The sequence below is a fragment of the Tribolium castaneum genome, chromosome 6 (genome assembly GCF_031307605.1).
Source record: "Tribolium castaneum strain GA2 chromosome 6, icTriCast1.1, whole genome shotgun sequence".
Classification (NCBI taxonomy): domain Eukaryota; kingdom Metazoa; phylum Arthropoda; class Insecta; order Coleoptera; family Tenebrionidae; genus Tribolium; species Tribolium castaneum.
This window is the reverse complement of record NC_087399.1, coordinates 11,513,726-11,534,295: the sequence shown is the minus strand read 5'-3', so window position 1 is coordinate 11,534,295 and position 20,570 is coordinate 11,513,726. Positions and strand designations below refer to the sequence as shown.

Below are 20,570 nucleotides of genomic sequence, written 5' to 3'. Positions count from 1 at the left end.
AAAAATTTACAAGCGTAGAGAAAAAAAGTAATGGTTTAATAGCAAACAATGGTTTCCATGTCATTATTATAATCAACACTATATTTGTTGAGATAGTACAGTAAAAAGTACTTTTTATTGCAGGACTCCTGTAAAATTACCAGACAGAGACACGAATGTAATTATTCACCTTACATATTTTTATTCTATTTCAAATACGAACATAAAATGGCTTTTCTAAACCAGAGTAATAAGTCTTCAGCCTTAATTAAAATTGAATATTAACCGAAACAAAATAGAACAAAATCCTTGTATGTAATACAGGGATACTACTCTTTTTTAATATAAGAAAATATTAATAAGAAATATTTTGGAACTTCTTTTTAAGAGTATTATTCTGAACGTGAAAAAACTTCTCTAGATTCTTTGTTACTACTTCATAGCTGATCGTAATTTTGGTTACAGACGTGGAATTTTGTAACAAACGAAGGTATTTTTCCCCATAAAACCCCAAAATAATAAAACTTTAATTACCCGTTTTCGCAACAACAAAACGGCACAAACAATTCGCCCATGCAAATTTTTCCCACCAATTTATTTACGTAACCTTGCTACTACGCATAGCTTTGGTCCCATAATAATAATTTTAGCAACAGATATAAACAACTTACATCAAACGCCTTATTACACGGCGTTATTTCTGGATTCAAAGGCTGATACTTGACTCCATCCTTATCAACCGGCCCGGTACTATTCAGATAATTAATCTGGAACGGTACGAAAGGATTCGTATCTCCTGCAGTTCCCATAAAGTTAAACCATCTCATCGCCGAACATTTACTCGCCCCCCAGGAGCCACACATCAGATCTAGAGCGAGTTGTCCACTCGAAGGGACACTGACTTGTTTACAGGACTTGTACGTCCCTTCCAAATAGTCGTTCGTGATGAACAGGTCTATCGCAGTGATGTATTCAACTCCTTTCGTATTATTCTTGACTTCGACGATTTTCATGTAGTTTGTTTGGTCCTGTCCGCAGGTGAAGTCGCACAAATGCCGTGCGAGATTCATCATACAGGAAGGACATCTCTTGAGGAAATTGGCGGCGAGTTGAATATTGGTGGCGAATGTGGCGACTTGAGCAGCGTCACAACAAGCGTTTATGGTTTGACTAGAGTCGGAAATCAGGTGTGGACACCATTTCGAGAGGGTCTCAAGGGCCGTGGTGTCGTTGAGGGGTTTTGGAGGGCCGTCGTAAGGGCAGTATTGCGTTAGGCCAGTCGGTGAGGTGTTGCACTCCCCGTACCAGACGCAATGGGCTTGAGTGTCTTTTCTACTGGTGGATGCGTTGTTTTCAGCACCGGAAATCTGCAAAATCATTTGGTTTTTAAGGTGTTGGAGATGCGTCACGATGGAGGAATGTAAGATGATACCGTTTATTACCGGCTATTTACAGCAGACAGTGTAATTAATTGTATGGTCTGTTTACAGTGGTTTAGTTATGATCACTCCCAGTGGAAGTTTTACGTTTTTACAAGGGTCAAGTAACTTGTGATTGATTCGATTATGTTTCATAAAATTGGGATTTACTGGCGGCATGTACAGAGCAAGTGTTAACGAGTAATAAAAATCTTCCCAAGGGTTCATTTGGTACTTAAGTTCGAAATAAAATACATTGTAATACTTTCGTATGAATTGCCTCGCAGAGTAAATGTAAAATTTCGGCTCTGGACGTACAATTTAAAATCGATTGAATAACACTACAACTTTTCCAATTGTATTTCAGAGAGAATCATTTGTAAATACACTTATAATTATTTCTGAAATTAATCTGGTACATTCTAAACTGCAATTGCTATAGTTTACAGTTTTTTCAGATTTTTTTTTTGATGTTTTAAGTAATTGTTGCACGCTGATTTCAAAACTACCAAAAGACTTTTTCTATAAACTCTGCTTTTTGAGATATATTTTAGATTGAGATACGGCGTGTGTAATCGGTCTATAACTTTTTTGGTAATTGAAATATTGCCATGCTGTTTTTATTATTCCATAGATATACTTAAAATCCACAAATTAAAAGTTTGTTATGTTGTATTTAGTAGTGAACCAAAGATATATTTTTTTAAATAGAACACCCTATATATTTTTGCGTAATTGGAATCTACGCAAAAAATAATGTAACTTTATATAAACTATTATAGGTCCATCTTGTTTCGTTTTAGAATTATTCAACTTTTTATTATAAAAAAGACCAATTTTGGAAAAATCACTGTAAAGACGCATATGAATATTTCCCGGCAAATTTGCAACAGAAAAATTCAGAATACCTTGTAATTTTTGCAAATGGACGACTTTTAGTTAAAGCACGTACATAATATATACCGGGTGCTCAAAAATCGGCGCACCAACTCAATAGAGTGTGGTAGAGAATTGCTTACACATAATTGTAAAAATAGTAAAAAAGTCTTTGTTTTAAAGTTATTGATAAATAACGAATTTTAGATAAATGATATGTGGCAACGTTGCCTAACAGTCGTGATCGCAATAGAATTTGATCAACAATAAAAATAAATTATTTTTGAAACGGTTTCCCAGGAAAAAATTCCCATTGTTGGCACATCTACAAACTGTGATTTTTATGATGAATTTAATTTTTTTTAATTAAAAGAACTGCTAAGATCTGATAGTAAATTTAAAAATAATTATTCATCGTTTTGTTAGGGAACGATTACTTAGTACAAAACATAAAAACCTTAAAAAACAATAAAAATTGAGGAAGTATACAAAATAAGTTTTTATTTCCAGATTTTTTAAAATATAACATTAGGAATTTTTTCAAGATTTTTCCCGTGATCTACACATGCTTCTCAACAACGTACCACTGAGTTGGTGCGCCAGTTTTTGAGCAGCCTGTATAGTGTACCAAAACGCAAAAAGATGAATAACTCATTTTTTCAAATAGAACACTCTGTTTTTTTTTTCATGTATCGATAGCATTTTTAAGAAGCCTTCTAACGGCATGGAGTTTGCATAGTAAATTTAAAATATTTTTCGAAATTTTACAAAAAAATGATTTTATTACAAGAAAATCTGTTATCCTAGAATCTGATAAGTCCAATGGTAATTTATTTTTTGATGTGTACTAATGTGACTAATTACATTAGTAATCTAATTATTACTTTATACATAAATGAATTTTGCACATCAAGAATTAATAATAAAAAAAATAAAAAATTTGAACACTAAGAAATATTTCAAATTTGATATACAAAACGCATATCATTAGAAAGCTTATGAAAAATGCTATCGATACGTGTAAAAAAATACATGGTGTTCGATTTGAAAAAAATGAGTTATTCAACTTTTTGCGTTTTGACACACCCTGTACATTATCTGCATGTTTCACGTAAAAGTTGACTATTGCTAAAACTATAGGGTATTCTAAGTTTTCCTGTTGCGAATTTTTCGGAAATTATTCATAGGCGATTTCGCAGTGATTTTTCAAAAATTGGTCTTTTTTTATAACAAAAAGTTGAATAACTCCGAAACGAAAAGAGATAGACCCACAATAGTTCCAATTAAAAAAATGTAACTTTGGTTCACCACCCTATGTACAACACCCTGTCTACAATAAAAATATTTTTAGTTTGTGGACTTAAGTCGATCTATCGGATGGGATGGCAATATTTCAAATAAGGTCACCCTGTATGTCTTAACTGTTTTTGAGTAAATGTTGGACGCTGATTTCAAATGTACCAACAAATTTTTTCTAACAGCTCAAGCTCTTGAGCGATAAGTAACTCATGTTAATATTCTTAACGCATAAATGCTGATTCCATACATCTGCCCTGTTCCAAACTAGAAAGCATTTTACTTTTGTAGTGTCTTTTGTATGCCTCAGATAATTTGCAAAAGAAATTAAAAGTCCTGAGCAGGTTATTCTTGTAGAAAAACATGGCAAAATACCACAAAATCACACTTTTCAGAAGCTCTAAAATGGAAACTTGAGCTGATGACCAAATTTTGGCGTCAGATTTGAATACTATTACTAAAGTCCAACCGAAATTAAAATCAATTGTCAAATTATTTCAACGTTTGGCATTTAAAATTAGTCGTCCAGGCTTTGTTCCTGCAACATAATTTTAAAATTTTTGACATTGACAAGTGATTTAAAAAAGAATGGGGTAAAGGTACTTGGTACTTATAACATGAAATAGCAAGCCTTGAAAGTGAAATGTAACCTTAGCCACATCTTATGCTGAGTAAAACCACCATAAAACAACATAAAAAAAATAAAATCCTTAAGGTTTGAACATTCTTGTTTAAAATGGTAAAAGTCCCACTTTTCTAGGAATCTCAGTTTTTGAGTAATAAATTTTTCAAAAGAGCGTGTTTTTGTTAGACAAATTAAAATATATATTTCAAAAAATAAGCAAAATCGACCAATAAAACTTTAGGTTAAAATCATTAGCTTTTAAAAGTGCAAAAATGCAAAAAATATGAGGTGTTCCATTTAAAAAAAGACATAAGTTTGTATTGTAACTCATTTCAGAACAGCCCTGTACATTTGAAAATAATTTTAGGTGACGTAGGGGGTTAGTATCTACTCTGGATGGAATAAGGAGTGCAAACATTCAATGATGACAATACTACTTCTGAATTTTTTTCTGAAGCTCTATTACTTCTGAAATATAACTAGACACTATTTTCGACCTAATAAATTTTGTGTAATATGTAACATTTGGTGAATACGAAAAGTCTACTGCATTGTCTAAAAACAGACACCCTTTGGTATACCTACTGGACAGCTATACCATCTGACCCAAGTATGTGTTTATTATATTTCTTGAGAAATCAAAAAACGTAATACTGAAAGCTGTAAGTCGCTTTATTTAGCTCTTCTGGAAACATTAAAAATTACTTTGAAGAAGAAAAGAAGGATGTAATGGATGATATTGGGTAAGTTAATTCAAAAAGAGGAACATTTTTATTATGAGTTTTGTTTTTGTTATTTTTTTAATTTAGAACACAATAAAGTAAATGGTAGATTATGAATGAACTAAATTGACCAAATTTCATTTTAAATAATAATCAGAACATAATCAACATACATTGCTCATCCAAGTGGTAACAATTGGAATTTGCATTGAATCAATTTAGGAACAATGTGATAACTCAATATATGCTCAGACAACACATGTGCACCTGTATAGCACCTTTAATATGTACTTAAGCAGGTGATACAAACAAATGGAATTAATCACTGATCAAATAAAATTGGTATTCCACTCGTTCCTTCGACCTTGCCCTTTCACATCAATTCACTCTATCAATTTTTATCATCGTTTAAAAGTGAAGTATACTAAACATGGATCAATTCTTAGGCCATTCCAAGCAATTTTTTCAAAACATAAAACATTACTCAACTGTTTGATCAATACCTAACAATTGCGTGCAATCCAGGAAAGCTTGATGCAATTTGAATAATCAATACTGAAGATGTGAAAATAATGTTTACGTCGTATTATTTTTCAAATAACTTCGTCCAACCTGTCATTATTCAATCCACTTGTCGCAATTTGAAATTTGCGTATGTCATTTCGCCATAACGCAGGACCTTTCTCGACTTAAAAACATTCTCTACACGTGTAGCAAGTCCGTGCAATTTTCAATTATGGCACGATTACGTCTGTTATACCTTTTAATGCTCGATTTATTTTGATCACGTCCTTGGCGTCAAAATAATAAATGCACCATGCAACATAATGCGACCTTTCTCAGATACTGGTGGCGGCCGACGTCTTAAAGATTAATTCAATTAATTCGACGAAGACCATGAGAAATGCACGAAAGCAGTCGCCCCACGATGACTTATTGACCCTTTCACCTCAGCGGTGATTGGATGCGGGTCTGCTATTGACAATGATTTTCCAGTGTTAATTAATGACGTGGGATTTTGAGTAAACACAGGTTTATTGGCAAAAACATTGCATTTAATTTTAGGTCGGTGTCGATGTAAATAAATACGAAGAATGTCAGTATTGCGATTTAAAAAAACAAAAATGAGAGATAACAAGGGGGCCAATTGGGATCCAGAACCGATCAGTTTTAGGGATTATCTAATCTGTTCTCGAACGTTTAATCTGATACGAGACAAAAATAACACTTTTTAATTTTCTCGAATTATTAAAATTTTCTTTGTTTATGATTCTGACGCATTATAAATAAAATAATCGAACTCTTGGTCAGAATCAGCAAAGATAAATCGTCTAATAATTCGAATGAATCAAGTTCATGGTTCAATAGCTCAATCAACAAAACTCGATGGAAAAATATCGTGGGGCAACCAACCATAAAATGCAACAATTTTTGGACCAATATAACTAAACAGCCTCTTAAGACAATATGTAAAGAAGTTCTGTGATTAAAAGCATTTTTGTAAACGGTTTATGCATCAAAAAGAAGATACTTAAAGATCTGGAACTAGGTTACTCTTCAAACATTTAAGAATAGAAGACCCTGAATATATTTATAAAAGCGAACAGAAACAATAAATTAAGCTTTCGAATAATAAGTCTTCATTGTAGGTTTGCTCTAAAATCGTATAAAGATTATGATTGAGTAATTAAAAGACAATAAACTAATAAGCATCTCATAATGACTACAAACGAACAATTACCTAATGGATTACAAGTAACAAGAAATTATTTCTCTTCCAACAAAATTTCTCGTTTAATTTTTCCAATTTCTTACTCATGGGCACGTATGGAAGTTACATACATTATTTGAAATTTATTGTATGTTAAATATTCAATCAAGTATGACTTTTAACCCAATTGCAAAATATAATTTATACTTTTGACAGCAAATATTTCATAAAACAATATAATCGACAATTAAAAGAAGATTAAAAACATGCTAGTAAGAATTGCTTAAACGGAAGATTACACATTTTTTATTTCTATTATCTTTTGATTATACATTATAAATAATTTAAAAAGTAATACTCGTAGTAGAGCTCAAAAGGTCAAAGGAGCGTCCGAAAATTTGTCAAACAAATGCAATACAAACGAAGTTCACAAAATTTTAACCTTTCTATAACTTCTAATTGGAGAACATTTTTCTGTGGCTGTTCAACTCAGTTTCGTTACGACAGTGTAATAAATTTCGGAGAAATATCCTCAGAGCATATTTTTGTTTAAGACTTTTTTGCGAAGTTTAGAAGTTCGCCGACTAAAACCCTCTATATCTCAGAATCTATCAATATTCGGGTGAGGCAAGTTGAGTTATTTTCACCCTAAATTACTTACACGTTTAATATCAGCAATATAAATGTACCTACAAATATATCCATCAACCTAATAAGAATAGTTAAATTTCAAACTGAAGACTACTCATTTATTATTATTTATTATTTTTCCACAATAAAATAAGAAAAAAAATACTTGCGCACGTCACAATTTGTAAGATCATGTTGTCTTTCTTCCATTCAAAATAATTGATTTTTTACTTTTGTTAACTCGTTACGACGCAGTTATCGCTTTTTTCATTGCAAAAATATAGCTTTAGACTTAATAAAACAGTCATAAATCAGTCTCATAAATATTATAAAGGCATAAAAATGTCCTTCAAGTATACCTAACTCAAATGGCCAATAGGAACTGAAGAATAAAATAATAAAAACAAGTCATTATACCAATGACTTTACCTATGGATATTTTGAATCACCAATAGTGAAAAACAGATTTAATTGAATAATTGGATAATGTGGTGACAAACAATATCCTAAACGTGTTATTTACTTAAATTCTAGAACCAAGGAAATATAAATAGATAAGAAGTAAAAATAGCTTATGATCGATCATTCTAACAAACAAGAGCAACTTTCTAACATATTTATGATTTTGTAGTTATAGTTACTCAGTCCTACCACAACAACAATCAATAAAAAAAACGTCAATTCCTGATTTTGCGATTTTCCACGTCCGTAAACATTAATAACCTAGAAAAGTCCAACTAGGTCACAACACACATTTTAACCAAGGACGCCCTTAAGACTAAACAGGTTTCCCGAAATTGTCTGGATTCAATGGAGTAAAAATGGGTTATCCCACATTTAAGCGACCTTGTCTCAAAACCTAACAATGCTTATTAGTAGTAAATTTTTGTAACGTCATTAGTCACAAAAATGATTGGTTTAAAAATACAAGGCACGGATTGTGATAACGACATGCAAAAGTTCAAATTTCAAGGAAACACCAGCTTGTTAAGTGAAAATGATACTCATTAGCTAAATGAAAATTTCTAAATAATTAGGAAAAATTAATTCATACTAGCAAAAAATTATTACAACTTTTTTAAACAATGTGTAGGTGTAACACGTGCAACAAATTGCATTTAGTTTATACTATACTTTCTATGTTATAAAAAATCCCAAAGTTAATTCTTTTGCGTATTTTGATTTTATAATTTTGTAATTAATTAATACAATATTAATATTATTCCTGTCTTTTTTTTCTGTCTTTTTTTTTGGAGTATTTTGGGCCATCTGTAATTATTTATATGTATTTTATACCATACCAACAACAATTTAAAATAATATAAATAAACTAAGTAATAATTACCATTGTTGCGAAAACTATAAAAAGATTATAGAGTTGATTTTATAATTAAATGTAATGTATTTTTTTACAAAGTTTATGTGACGAACCAAACCAACAAAACATACAGTCGAACAAAGTGAAAATGACACCTCAATCCAAACCAGTCCCTGCAGGACGCTATTTCATAAAACTTTTTACAAGTGATTTACTTAAAATTTAATTAAAATTAATTACATTAAACTATGTATGTAATTTGAATTATGTTGCAATTATCTTGAATTGAGAAATGTCAAGTTAAATAAAAATGTAAATTTTTATTTTTTTATAAATCATTTAAAATATTATTGTTTCACATAAAATAAAATTCAAAATAAATAAAGTATGTTTCGTACAAAAATCTTAATTTAGTTTTGTAAATCAATTTTATTAAATTAATAATAAGGTGTTTTTTGTCAAAATTTATCTTATTAATGCATAATTTTCTTTAAGAAATAGTTTTGTTAAATTGTTTAGTACTATTTAAAAACTAAATATGTTTATTTAATTTAAAAGTACATAGTTACAATTATCAAAAAATAAATTTTGCAGAAAAACTAAAAAATACAAATAATTTTGCGTCTTTTTTTTTGATTAAATTAAATAAATAATATTGATTATTTACGACAGACTGGCTGTGGATGAAATTATTAAGTTATAATAACTTGTTTTTAATGCAAGTTTTCTTTCAAAAATGTTGCTAAATTTTTCGTAAAAAAAGTCAACAATTTAATTAACTTTACGTTTGTCAAAGCAAAATAAGTGGCAACTTAAATTTCCATTTCGCTTTCTTTAAACCGACTCCTAAAGAAATTTATTTTGCAACTACGTTAAGTTTGCAATGCGATAATTTACGATACTCTCTCCTTATGATTAGAAGGGTCGGCATCCACACCAGAAGCTGATACATTGAGGCGTCATTTTCACTTTATTCGACTGTACATACCAACAAAATATTATTTATTAAATATAAATTAAGAAAATTAATATAATAATATTACAATGTGCTGGTTAATAAAAGTAGATAAACAATTTTGCATTTTTAAACAGCCCACACATGTCTTATTTATAGTTTATTTAAATATAAAATTTATATTTAAAAACTAAAAAATTAAAGCAATAGGCAAATAAAAAAGTTTGCTAAATAAAAAAAATATCTTATAAAAAACTATAATCGTTTTGAACCTTTTTTCAAACTAAAAAGCATCTCTAAATAACAAAAAAACACTCCTCAATCATTTGTCCCACTTTCCTTTCAACGAAGACAATTTGTGACGCTTTTCGGAATTCCTTATCAAGGAAGGTTGCTCAGGTGATTCATAATTACGTCACTTCGAGGTTCTCGACTTGTAACATGGGGGCCACATTTGTGTAACTTGTTATTTTTACAAAGTTAAAATGCAACTCGTCGTGTTAAATGCAACACTCCCAGGAAAACCCTGAACACTTGGCTTTATCTTTGCAATGATAATTTTCTTAATTTAAATTAAAACATTTAAAAACAAGCTGAGATAAAAATGACCCCAACTTTCTCTATACTAGGAAGTGACAGGTGGATTCTTGAGTGTGTAAAATGAGAAATTGGTGGGACACTTACCCTATTTACTAAACATAATATCACTAAAAATAATTCACATAAAAGTCTTGAGGATTTCCTAAAATTGGCCATTTTTTGTAAATTTCGGATGTTCACTGTACACAACAATGCAACGTTTTGTGTCCGATCTTGATCAACACTTGGATAACATCACAGCGCGGTCTTCATTTCAATTCGAATTGTTTTCACTTTTGTGACTTTCTGTATCAACAGACGTCGAAACACTGTTGAAAATCACCGCGACGCCATTACAAATTGACCCACCTTGACGTTTGACGTCACTTTGACGTGAACCGTCAGCAGCGCCCTCTGCCAAACGCGGCACATTTGAGTAATAAAAGGCAATTAAATAATTACAGATTTATTTTTTAGGTAAATACAATATTTACATAATGTATGGTAATGAAAAATGCACATTTTAATCATATCAAAACTTATCCAAATGAAATCACAAGTTACTATTTTAAATGCTCAACATGTAAAAACTAAATCATATTTTTCAACAACTGACTAATCCAAATAATAAACAACACTTAGTAATCAATTAAATTACTGTAGAAAAATTCTCTTATTATGATTAGACGAAGTAGATTTTAACATAAATAAATTTTATTTAGATAAATACTAGGCGTCCAAATCATTTACAAATAGTACTTCTCGATTCTTAAGTCCCGCTTCTTCTAAAGTCTGTATTTTTTCGGTTGAACTGTCAGGTTTGCACTTCAGCACCCTTTTAGGAAAATTCGTCGTGATTTCAAACGAATCGGGAGAATTCGGATGGCAGAATACGAAGTAAAAAACGGCCTGAAACAACACAATCAAATCAGGTGTCAAATTATTTTTGATTTTCTTTAGTTAATTCCTATTAGCTACTTCAAGACTATAAAAACTACAACGTCTCATTTTCTCTCAGGACTAGCGGTTATAAATTATTCATGCACATCAAAAAAATAATGGCTAATGTAATTTATTCTTTCAATGAGAGATCTAATAACTGTTTTACAATTTTGTCAACATTGTTAAAAGAAATAATTCGGTAAAATGCGATGTTGGCGTTTTTAGTTTTGAAACAGTTAATACGACTACATTACTAAAAGCAAATTAAAAAACACGCGATAATGATAACTCAAAGTGTGAAATAAATTCTTGTCACACTTGAATTTCCACCAAACCACCAGAGAGCGCAAGAATCTTAGCCAATGTTGCCCCCTTGAACAATTTTTCGGGCATTTCCTCAATTATTTGGAGAAACCTTATTAGACACGTTTGAATTTATTCGAAAACCTGGTGAATTCTAAGATCATGTAAAGAACATTTAAAGGATCTTATACCAAATTTTTTTGTGATAATAATTATAAAGATACTGTGGGAGAATTTTTTTTAGAACTATTCAATTTTGTTATTAGAATGTACAGAAACCATGTTTGAGAATAATCTTAACAAAGTCTAGACACAACAATAATAGAATTTTGTAACAGAGCAGTGTAAAATCTATAAAGATCGGAGAAGTGTTTATATCAGAATTTTGAATACAATCTTCTAAAGAATCTAAAAAAGAATTTAAAAGATAATCTAAAAAAGTAAAAAAATAATGCTAAAAAATAATTAAAAAATTCCAAACAAAACTGTAGAGTAATTTACACTTTCAATTAGAGATCTAATCATTAATAGCTATTTTATAATTTTATTAATCTTATTTAAAAAAATAATTTGGTGAAATGCGACGTTGGCGTTTTTATAGTTTTGAAATAGCTTATATGAACCTTATATCGATTCACATTAGAAAATTATGGTGATTTTTACCAAGCTCATTAGAATATGGAGTTAGCAACACTGCTTAACTTTAATTAACGTAATGTCAAAAATTGACAGTACCTCTGTCTGTCTAAAAGATAAATCCCATTTCATTTCATAATAAAATTTTTTGACAGCGCATTTTAAATTTTTAGAGTGAACTAAAGTACAAACTGAGACTTTCTGTATAAGAAAAGAACTCCGTATTAAGCTAAATCCCAGCGACAAATTTTGAGCCAAGAAAATCCACTAGAAACTCCAAAAAATTTAAATACAAATGCGTTATTCCAAATTATACAATAAACTGAAATGGCATATTCGGAAATAAAATTAACCAGACGCCCTCTGGTGGTAGGTTTTGAACTATGTCGAAAACAGTAACGAAATTTTCGTAATTCCACATTTAATTGACATTTAACGAAGTGTTTAACAATTTTGCATGTATAGTGTTAACTACTTACAATTAGAGAGAATCACTTTAAAAGTATGTGGTGGTAAATACTAACTTTGACTTTGGTTCTGTGGTTTTTCGTGGTATAAAGTGTTGATTGTTGTGTTGAATTTGAATTTGAAAGTGGATAAAAAGTGAAACAGATTTCAATTTTGATTACAAAGTGTTACTAAACAGCTGTGCAATTAAAGACTATAAGTAATGGATCACAGCGAACACAAGTTGGGCTCAAGAAACCAATAAATTAGTGAAATGTGTGAATTTTAGGTTAGAATTTTTCCACCGAAACAATCATGAAATACTTCGGTAAATCTACAAAACTACAATTAAGATTAACAACTGTTGATACATTTAAGCCATAAATTGATCCAAAAGGTAGGCTTTTCAATGTCTTTTTCCAAAAAAGTAAGTGAACAAAAAGTCACTCGTTATTCGTATTTTTCTCGTCATCTCTAATTTATCAACATTCGTTTCTTGCACATAGATACAATAATCATTCCGCATAGGTAATGTAATAATTGTGAAGTCTCAAAATTTGTACAACGCTCAAAATATCCGAATAAACATTTTGCCGCCATTTATGCTTACTGTTTTCGACCTAGCTCAGTGGCGCCCCCAACGGTAATTTTACTTCCGAATGGCACAAAATAAGGTAGTATGACATTTAAAAATTGTCAACTTCACGTTATTCGGAAATAAAATTAGCTAGACGCCCTCTGGTATGACTTTTGAACTATGTCGAAAACAGTAAAGAAATTTTCGTAATTCCACATTTAACTGACATTTAATGAATTGTTCAATAATTTTGCGTGTATAGTGTTAATTACTTACAATAGAAAGAATCCCTTTAAAAGTACGTGGTGGTAAATATTAGCGTTGACTTTGGTTCTGTAGTCTTTCGTGGTATAAAGTGTTTATTGTTGGAACTTGAAAGTGGATAAAAAGTGAAAAATATTTAAATTTTGATTACAAAGTGTTATCAAACAGTTGTCTAATTAAAGATTATAAGTAATGGCTCACAGCGAACACAAAGTTTGGCTCAAGAAACCAATAAATTAGTGAAGTGTGTGAATTTTAGGTTAGAATTTTCCACAGAAAAAATCATGAAATGCTGCGGTAAATCTACAAAACTACAATAAAGATTAACAACTGCTGATACATTTAAACGTAAATTATGCCAAAAGGTAGGCTTTTCAATGTCTTTGTAATAATTTTCCAATAAAGAAAGTGAACCAAACAGTCATTTGTTATTCGTGTTTTCCTCGTCATCTCTCATTTGTCAACATAAGTTTCTTGCATCAAATATACAATAATTATTCCGCATAGGCAATGCAATAATTGTGAAGCCTCAAAATTCGTACAACGCTCAAAATATCCGAATAAACATTTTCCCGCCATTTATGCTTACTGTTTTCGACCTAGCTCAGTGGCGCCCCCAACGGTAATTTTATTTCCGAATAAGAAGAAAAAAAATATAAGAATAAGAATTTAAATTTGACGTCTAAATCTAAAAACGTGGAAAATGTACGTTAGACAATCTAAGTTTGAAATTTGAGGAATTAATTTATTAATACAGTAAAAATTGATACGATATATATTTTCCTGAAATTGAGAGCATATTTACCTCCAAGGAATGTGTCTTGAGGAATCGCCGCTCGATGCGACTTCCACACGGCAACTTAAAAACTACATGCACAGCATCGGGATGATGTTTCTCGGGCTCATCAGGCACTTTATCCACCGACTCAATCTTCTCCCTTGCGATGCTCTGTCGACGCTCTTCCTCAGCTCTAGCCTCTTCCTCCTCCCTCCTCAATTCGGCCTCCCTCGCCATACGTTCCTCCTCCCTGCGTCGTTCCTTCTCCTGATCGGCCCTCAAACTCTCCAAAAATGCTTCGTCTTGATGCGCCCTAAGCGATCGGTTTAAACTTGCCTCGTACCGATCGGCTCTGGTTTGCACCAGACTGATTTCAAATTCGCTGACTATTGTATTGAGACGTTGGAGGAGGAGTGTAGGGTCACAAAAACCCTCCATACGGCCCACGACCGTCATACTGTTGTCGCGTAAAACTAGCACTCCGAGGAATGGAGCTGAGCCCGCTTTGATCATGTTTTGGGCGCGACGGCCCTCGTGGCTGCTTTGACTGCATGCCCAGAAAATGAAACGCGAATTGATGTATTGGATTACGTCTGGATGGGATAATGACTCTCTTAAAAGAAAAACAAAACATTGATTAGATGAAATAAAATTTCCCGCTTTAACAATTTATTTGCAGCACGACCAGAGAGTGTTGCAAACAAATAGCTTGTTTTGCAACAATAAGTAAATACAAAAATAACAAAAATAAATTATCTAGTGCACTACACTTATCAGAATAAAATAAAGTCACTTATCGTACAAAAAATCATCGTTTATATCAGCGGTAGTGTTACCAATTTAATCATGTCCCTCTAGATGTAATATGTAGATAACCAGAAAATAGCTATCTAAAAACTAAGAAAACAAAATTTTACCCATTCTTAAAAGTAATATAGCATTATTACACTTCGTAAACGTAACACTTTTTGAAAACAAATGATATAACAGTGTTTAACAACAATTAAATAAAATATTATAGGATCACTTTTTTAATAATATTTAATAATAATGATTTAATAAATTCTTTTCAGATTGTTTCCATGTATAAATTATCGGGCAAAAATCGGTGTCCGCTTATGAGATATTTCACTGTATTTTATTTCACGACAAAAAAGTTTTTGAGAGAGAATAATCACTTAAACTGAAGTAATTCATTGGATTCTAAAATTTACATACTACGCCTTTTAAGCCATAACATAAAAAACAGACGTACTACAACTGTTAAATACTTTTTGAAGAATATTTTTCTAGTTTCTGATCGTTTATGAAATGAAAATCAGTAAGTGAGTTAATTAGTAATATTACTTTTTTATCTTTATAACTTTTGCTGTCCCGTCCGCAAACATATTCTTATTTCTAACGTTGTTAAATAAAACCAAGAATTTATAATTTCCATTGTCTAATTTTATTATTGTTAAAGTCTATAATGATTAAAACCTGTCTAAATCACACACAAGATTTTTTTTGTCCGGTCCGTCTTGTTCCGTCCGTCATGTGGAAACAAAAAGTAAATTAGTTAGTAGTCGTTGCATATTGCCTTATTCTTCAGTTTTGTGGTTTTAAAAGTGTCAACAGGGTCCACCTTTAACATTAAAATAGTTGTTCCCTTTTAAATTAACAGAATTTTATAACTATTGTTCGTAAAAACTGAAAATAAAATCTAAAAATTTGTGCAAAGTGTCCCGTCCGTTAAAATGAAATGGCTGATAAGAAAATTGTTTTGCAGTATGACCGAAAAAAATCAAAAATAAATAATTTCACGATAATTTATTGTATGTAAATCGAGGAAATCAATATTTGTAATAAACTGTTGGCTCATTGTCTTTGAGTTTCTCAGTACTTCTCGGTTTGTCAGTTAATTTAAACTTCTGGACATTTTATTCCTGCACTTTCTCAGAACCAAGTATACGAGCATGCTTCAGCCTTTCAATAATTCAGATTTTAGTGTTTAAACTTTTTAGAGCCTAAGCTCTTTAGAGCGGCAGATTTCTAATTTATCTGTTTTACCTCTTTTTACCTCTATATTTTATTAATTTCTAGTGTTTCAATTTCAGTTCATAAGTTTACCAATTTCAGTTTTCCAATTTTTCAAACACTTTGTTTCAGTGTCGTAGTATCCTAAGTGCCACAGTGCCTTAGTTTTTTACAATGTGTGTTTTTTTTTCAATTTATTTATTTTTACACTTTCCACTTTACTATTTTTCAGTGTTTCAGTAGTGTTATTCTTTATTTTTCAAACACTTTTGCTTCTTAGTGTTTTAGACTCGTAAATATTTAGAACTTCGATGTTTCAGTATTACATTGGAAATTTTTGATGTATTTGAAGTTGCTGTTGCTTTATTTTATTTGGTAAACGTAACTGTTTTTGCAAAAATGTATCAAACTATTTCACGACAAACTAGTAAAATGTGCAATACATATCTAACAAACGTCTAATTAATTATTTACCTAACGTGTTTGGAAAATACAATTTCCCACATGAGCACTTTGTAAGCAATATTAGCTGTTTCACAACTATAAAAACGCCAACGTTGCATTTTCTCTCAAAATTAGCTATTAGAAATTATTCATGGACGTAAAAAAAGTAATATGGTAGCGCTCAGCTCCATTTGCGTGTGCGTCATCTGACATTTCTGTCACTACGTTTACATAGCAGGGTCATAGCGGTGACAAACTATCAAATATTTTTTGAGGTTACGAAGTGTTTAAATTATGAGTTGTTACAAAAAATACAGATTCACAAAACAAGAACTAATAAACGCAGAATCAAAAACCTAACGAAACGCAAATCACAAAACACAATAAACGAACGGAAAATACTTGCGATTAACACCGATAACACTTTTCGGACAACCATGCGACAACGACTATAATTTACTGTCAATGTCAGGTTGACAAATTCGTGACACTTTGACGGTGTTGTCGAAGTGCACATGTAAATTAATGTTCAAGGATACCACCCTTAGATAGCTCTTAGCTGTTTAAATTTGCATTGTTTTTGATAATTTTTTTATAGCTTTGTGTTGGTAATGAAAAAATGAAATTGATGACGCACACGCAAATCGAGCTGACCGCCACTATAGCTAATGTAATTTATATTTTCAATGAGAGATCTAATCATTAATAAGAATAACTATTTTACATTTTTGTCAACCTTACTGAAAAAAATTATTTGTTAAAATGCGACGATGGCATTTTTATAGCTTTGAAACAGTGCAAAAAAAGTTACATCGTAATAAGACACACTACGATGTAATTCTTTTTTAGACGCTTGTTGTAGCAAATAAGGAAGGCTAGGCAGATGATAAATATGTATTTGTTATGCATTAACGGAAAAAATAATTTCCGTCTTGTTCCAAAAACAATTAATTTTAAAACAATAAACAAATAAAACACTATTTGCGTCAATAGAAAATTTTGCTGTCAAATATCTTAAAAGCATTTGAATGTAGTAAATATCTGTTTCGTGTAAAAAATTTAACACAAGATTTATATTCCAGTAAAGAGTTTCTCATTGGTTACATCAACACAAATTGCATTTGAAGACACCATGGCTAAAATAGGGAATGTTTATGCTGTTTAAAATCGTTGCTAAAACTGAAGCTGCGAACTGCTACATAATACCTAATATAAAAATTGAACTAAAATACAATGACTTCACTTTCGCTTGGCTTCACCTAAAATGTTGAACATTTTTTGATAACATGACTAAAGATACACAAAAATGTAATGAGACACAATTAACATCACATATTTAAAGACGCACCCACCTTTTCGTCACTACAAATTAGAGCACCTTAAACTGTCTTTAAACTATTGAAAATAAAGGTATAACGTCTAATAAAAGTCAGAACTAATTTGAGTTTAACTCTAATAAGGGTCGGATTATAGAAATCGAATAAAAACTTAATCCAAGATTAATCTAATTCACATAAAGTTTACTTTGCAGTGAGCGTCAATTTAAGGACAAATTTGATCACAATTAAAGGTTCTGTAAACTAACCATAATATACAAGGTGAGTCCCCTAAAAGTATGTAAATAATGCATGTGAATGTTGGCAGACTTTTTCTACAATTCCTTACAGTTGTTTCTCGTGTATTTTTCATTATCTCAAGCCATTGTCATTATACAGGGTGATTCAAAAGTACCGGAAAATCTCTCGGGTGCTGATAAAGAACATCAAACTGAATTAAAAGTTCCTATGACAAAAAATTGTTTAAGCCTTTTTTCACAAGATATAGCTCTTCAAAGTAAAATTTTTAAGTTATGTTTTTGGTGGTTCAGATCATATTTTTTGACTTTAGTTAGATCAACAATTAATGTCTTATGGGAAACAAAAACAACAAATTGATACCGTTGCTAAGGAAAACAAATTAAACAATACATCAAAATTAAGTTGCTTGGAAAAAATCTGACTATCCACCACCCTGTATTAATGTATCCTTTACTTAACTGTTTATTTAATGTGGTAAAACATTCAAAGCCAAAATTTCGTAAGGCATTTATTAAACTTGTTATTGTATGATGCTTTACACCTGACCCTCAAAAAAAAGATCCTTAGTTTCATTTTACGTTATAATAAATCGTTTTAATTTTTATGAAAAATATTTAATTCCTAACAGAAGTATTCAGAACCAAAATACCTAACTACATTAATTAATTTAAATATTAATTAAATGAAATTTTATTATTGTAAAAAATACACAAAAAATACGTAAAAAAATGGCGCTATAAAATTACTAGTTTCTTAGTTTTTAATTCTGACTGGAACGGCGCCATCGAGTGATAATAACCATCACTATACCTTGTCAAATAAAAAATCTACTTTTTAATTTGATAACGTTAAATGCAAATTTTGCGTGTTTACCATTTTACACGACACAATTATTTTGCCAAATGAAGCGTCAACTGAGTAAATTACCACACAAATGCAAAAAACTACTAACACACTCACCTTGTATAAATTTTAACATAATACCAATTTAAATTCTTGAAAAGATGCAATATAAATTACAGAAAAATAGTATAAGTATAGTATAAATTACACAAAAAAAGTTTTATAAGTCTATAAGCACGAAATGTTTTAGAGCACGACGAAAGACTGCTCCAATAGAATAAGTGCCACAATTAAGTCTTAACGAGTGTAATATACTATTTTTTCTGCTTTCTATTTTTGTGTTTGTGTTTAGTTTAACTTATCAAAAATCTGTCCAAACTATTTCCTCTTAATTTTGTCAATTATTCAGGCTTTATCAATAAACGACTTGATGCTGTTGACAAATCACACACTAAATTACAGTGATGACTGATGACATCCAGCTCAGCACTGCCAATACAACTCCTAAAAACTTACTAAAAGGAGTTGCACAAAAGTTCTCTTTGTGAAACTATGAATATTTTGTGAACCAAAGTAGAAAAAATATATTTTAAACAATTAGATTTCTGATCGAAGAGTAGGAGACTTAAAATTAAGTTGGCAACACTATAATAGAGGATCAATGTACTTGATTCACTTTTTTCAAGAAAAACGCCTCCAAAAAAAAATTGTATTTAGTTTAACAAATGGTAACAGTGACTTTGATTGTATGTATGTACATTTATTTAAATACTTGCATCTGTTATGCAATGTTGCCAACTTGATTTCAAAAAACAAGTCCAGTGTAACTATAAATTTAATTGGCGTAAGTTACCTGCAAAACAAGTCAGCATCGTTGTGGTCTTCTTTATGCAAATAAACTAAAAGGAACCGTAACTCTCGTTTAGCATCATTAAGGGCATGCGTGAAAGTTCCCTGGTAAAAAACTGGATGGCAATCTCCATACTTCTCCTGGTAAAGATTAATAAACCCAACAACATCATCTAGCGGATTAGTCGCTAAAACAACCCCCAATTACGCCAAAAAACACCTCAATAAACCCTCCCTTACGCCTTTCGGGCTCGAACCGAATCATCCTCCTCCCCAATTGAAACAGGGCCAAAATGGTACTATAGCAAATATTGTAGAAAAAATTAAACATAGCTTTGGCAAAACCCAGAATGCCGCCACCGCCCCCATCCCGAGGCATCGAATAGTAAATGTGTTGCCCCAAAAGGTCGCTCACAACCGCCGGCGGTCTGCTCTCCGTGGCGTAAATCGAAGGTCTGCCCTCTCTGATATTGAGCTGCTCCTGGACGGCCACCTCCAGGTTCCACTGGTGCCTCTGCAGCACGTCGCGGCATATCGTCATGTCGTCGATGCCGGTGAGGTCTTGCAGCTGTAATACTTTCTCGGTTTGCTCGCTCGTGAGCCCCAAACCAGCGTTGTCTCCGAGGTAATTCATTGTGAAAACACAGCGCGGCCGGGATAATCACATGTGCACATAAAAACGTGGAATTTTTAGATACGGTGCGGTGTCACACTGCATAAATTACAAATGCGTGAATTGATACACTTATTGAGCATTACACTTATTTTCGAAACGTCACTTTGTC

At 31.3% G+C, this 20,570-nt stretch overlaps 2 protein-coding genes across 5 annotated transcripts in view; both read right to left on the bottom strand.

Annotated features, from left to right (window-relative positions):
• Npc1a (Niemann-Pick type C-1a) overlaps nt 1–10,495 on the bottom strand; it is a 51,771-nt gene extending 41,276 nt beyond the window's left edge. For all 4 annotated transcript variants that reach the window (XM_015982369.2, XM_015982368.2, XM_008201588.3 and 1 more), the window contains exons 1-2: nt 10,215–10,495; nt 651–1,346 (exon numbers count right to left, since the gene is read on the bottom strand). In XM_015982369.2, coding sequence (XP_015837855.1) covers nt 651–1,346; nt 10,215–10,286 — 768 coding nt within the window. In that variant the 5' untranslated portion in view covers nt 10,287–10,495. The remainder of the gene's footprint in view (nt 1–650; nt 1,347–10,214) is intronic.
• Nucleotides 10,496–10,559: 64 nt separating this feature from the next.
• Faf2 (Fas-associated factor 2) lies at nt 10,560–20,570 on the bottom strand. The gene is made up of 4 exons (XM_962608.5): nt 20,026–20,570; nt 19,790–19,973; nt 14,084–14,669; nt 10,560–11,018 (listed from the first exon to the last, which is right to left on the bottom strand). Exons 1-4 carry the CDS (start codon nt 20,417–20,419, stop codon nt 10,839–10,841), a joined length of 1,344 nt encoding a protein of 447 aa, XP_967701.1. The 5' UTR covers nt 20,420–20,570; the 3' UTR covers nt 10,560–10,838.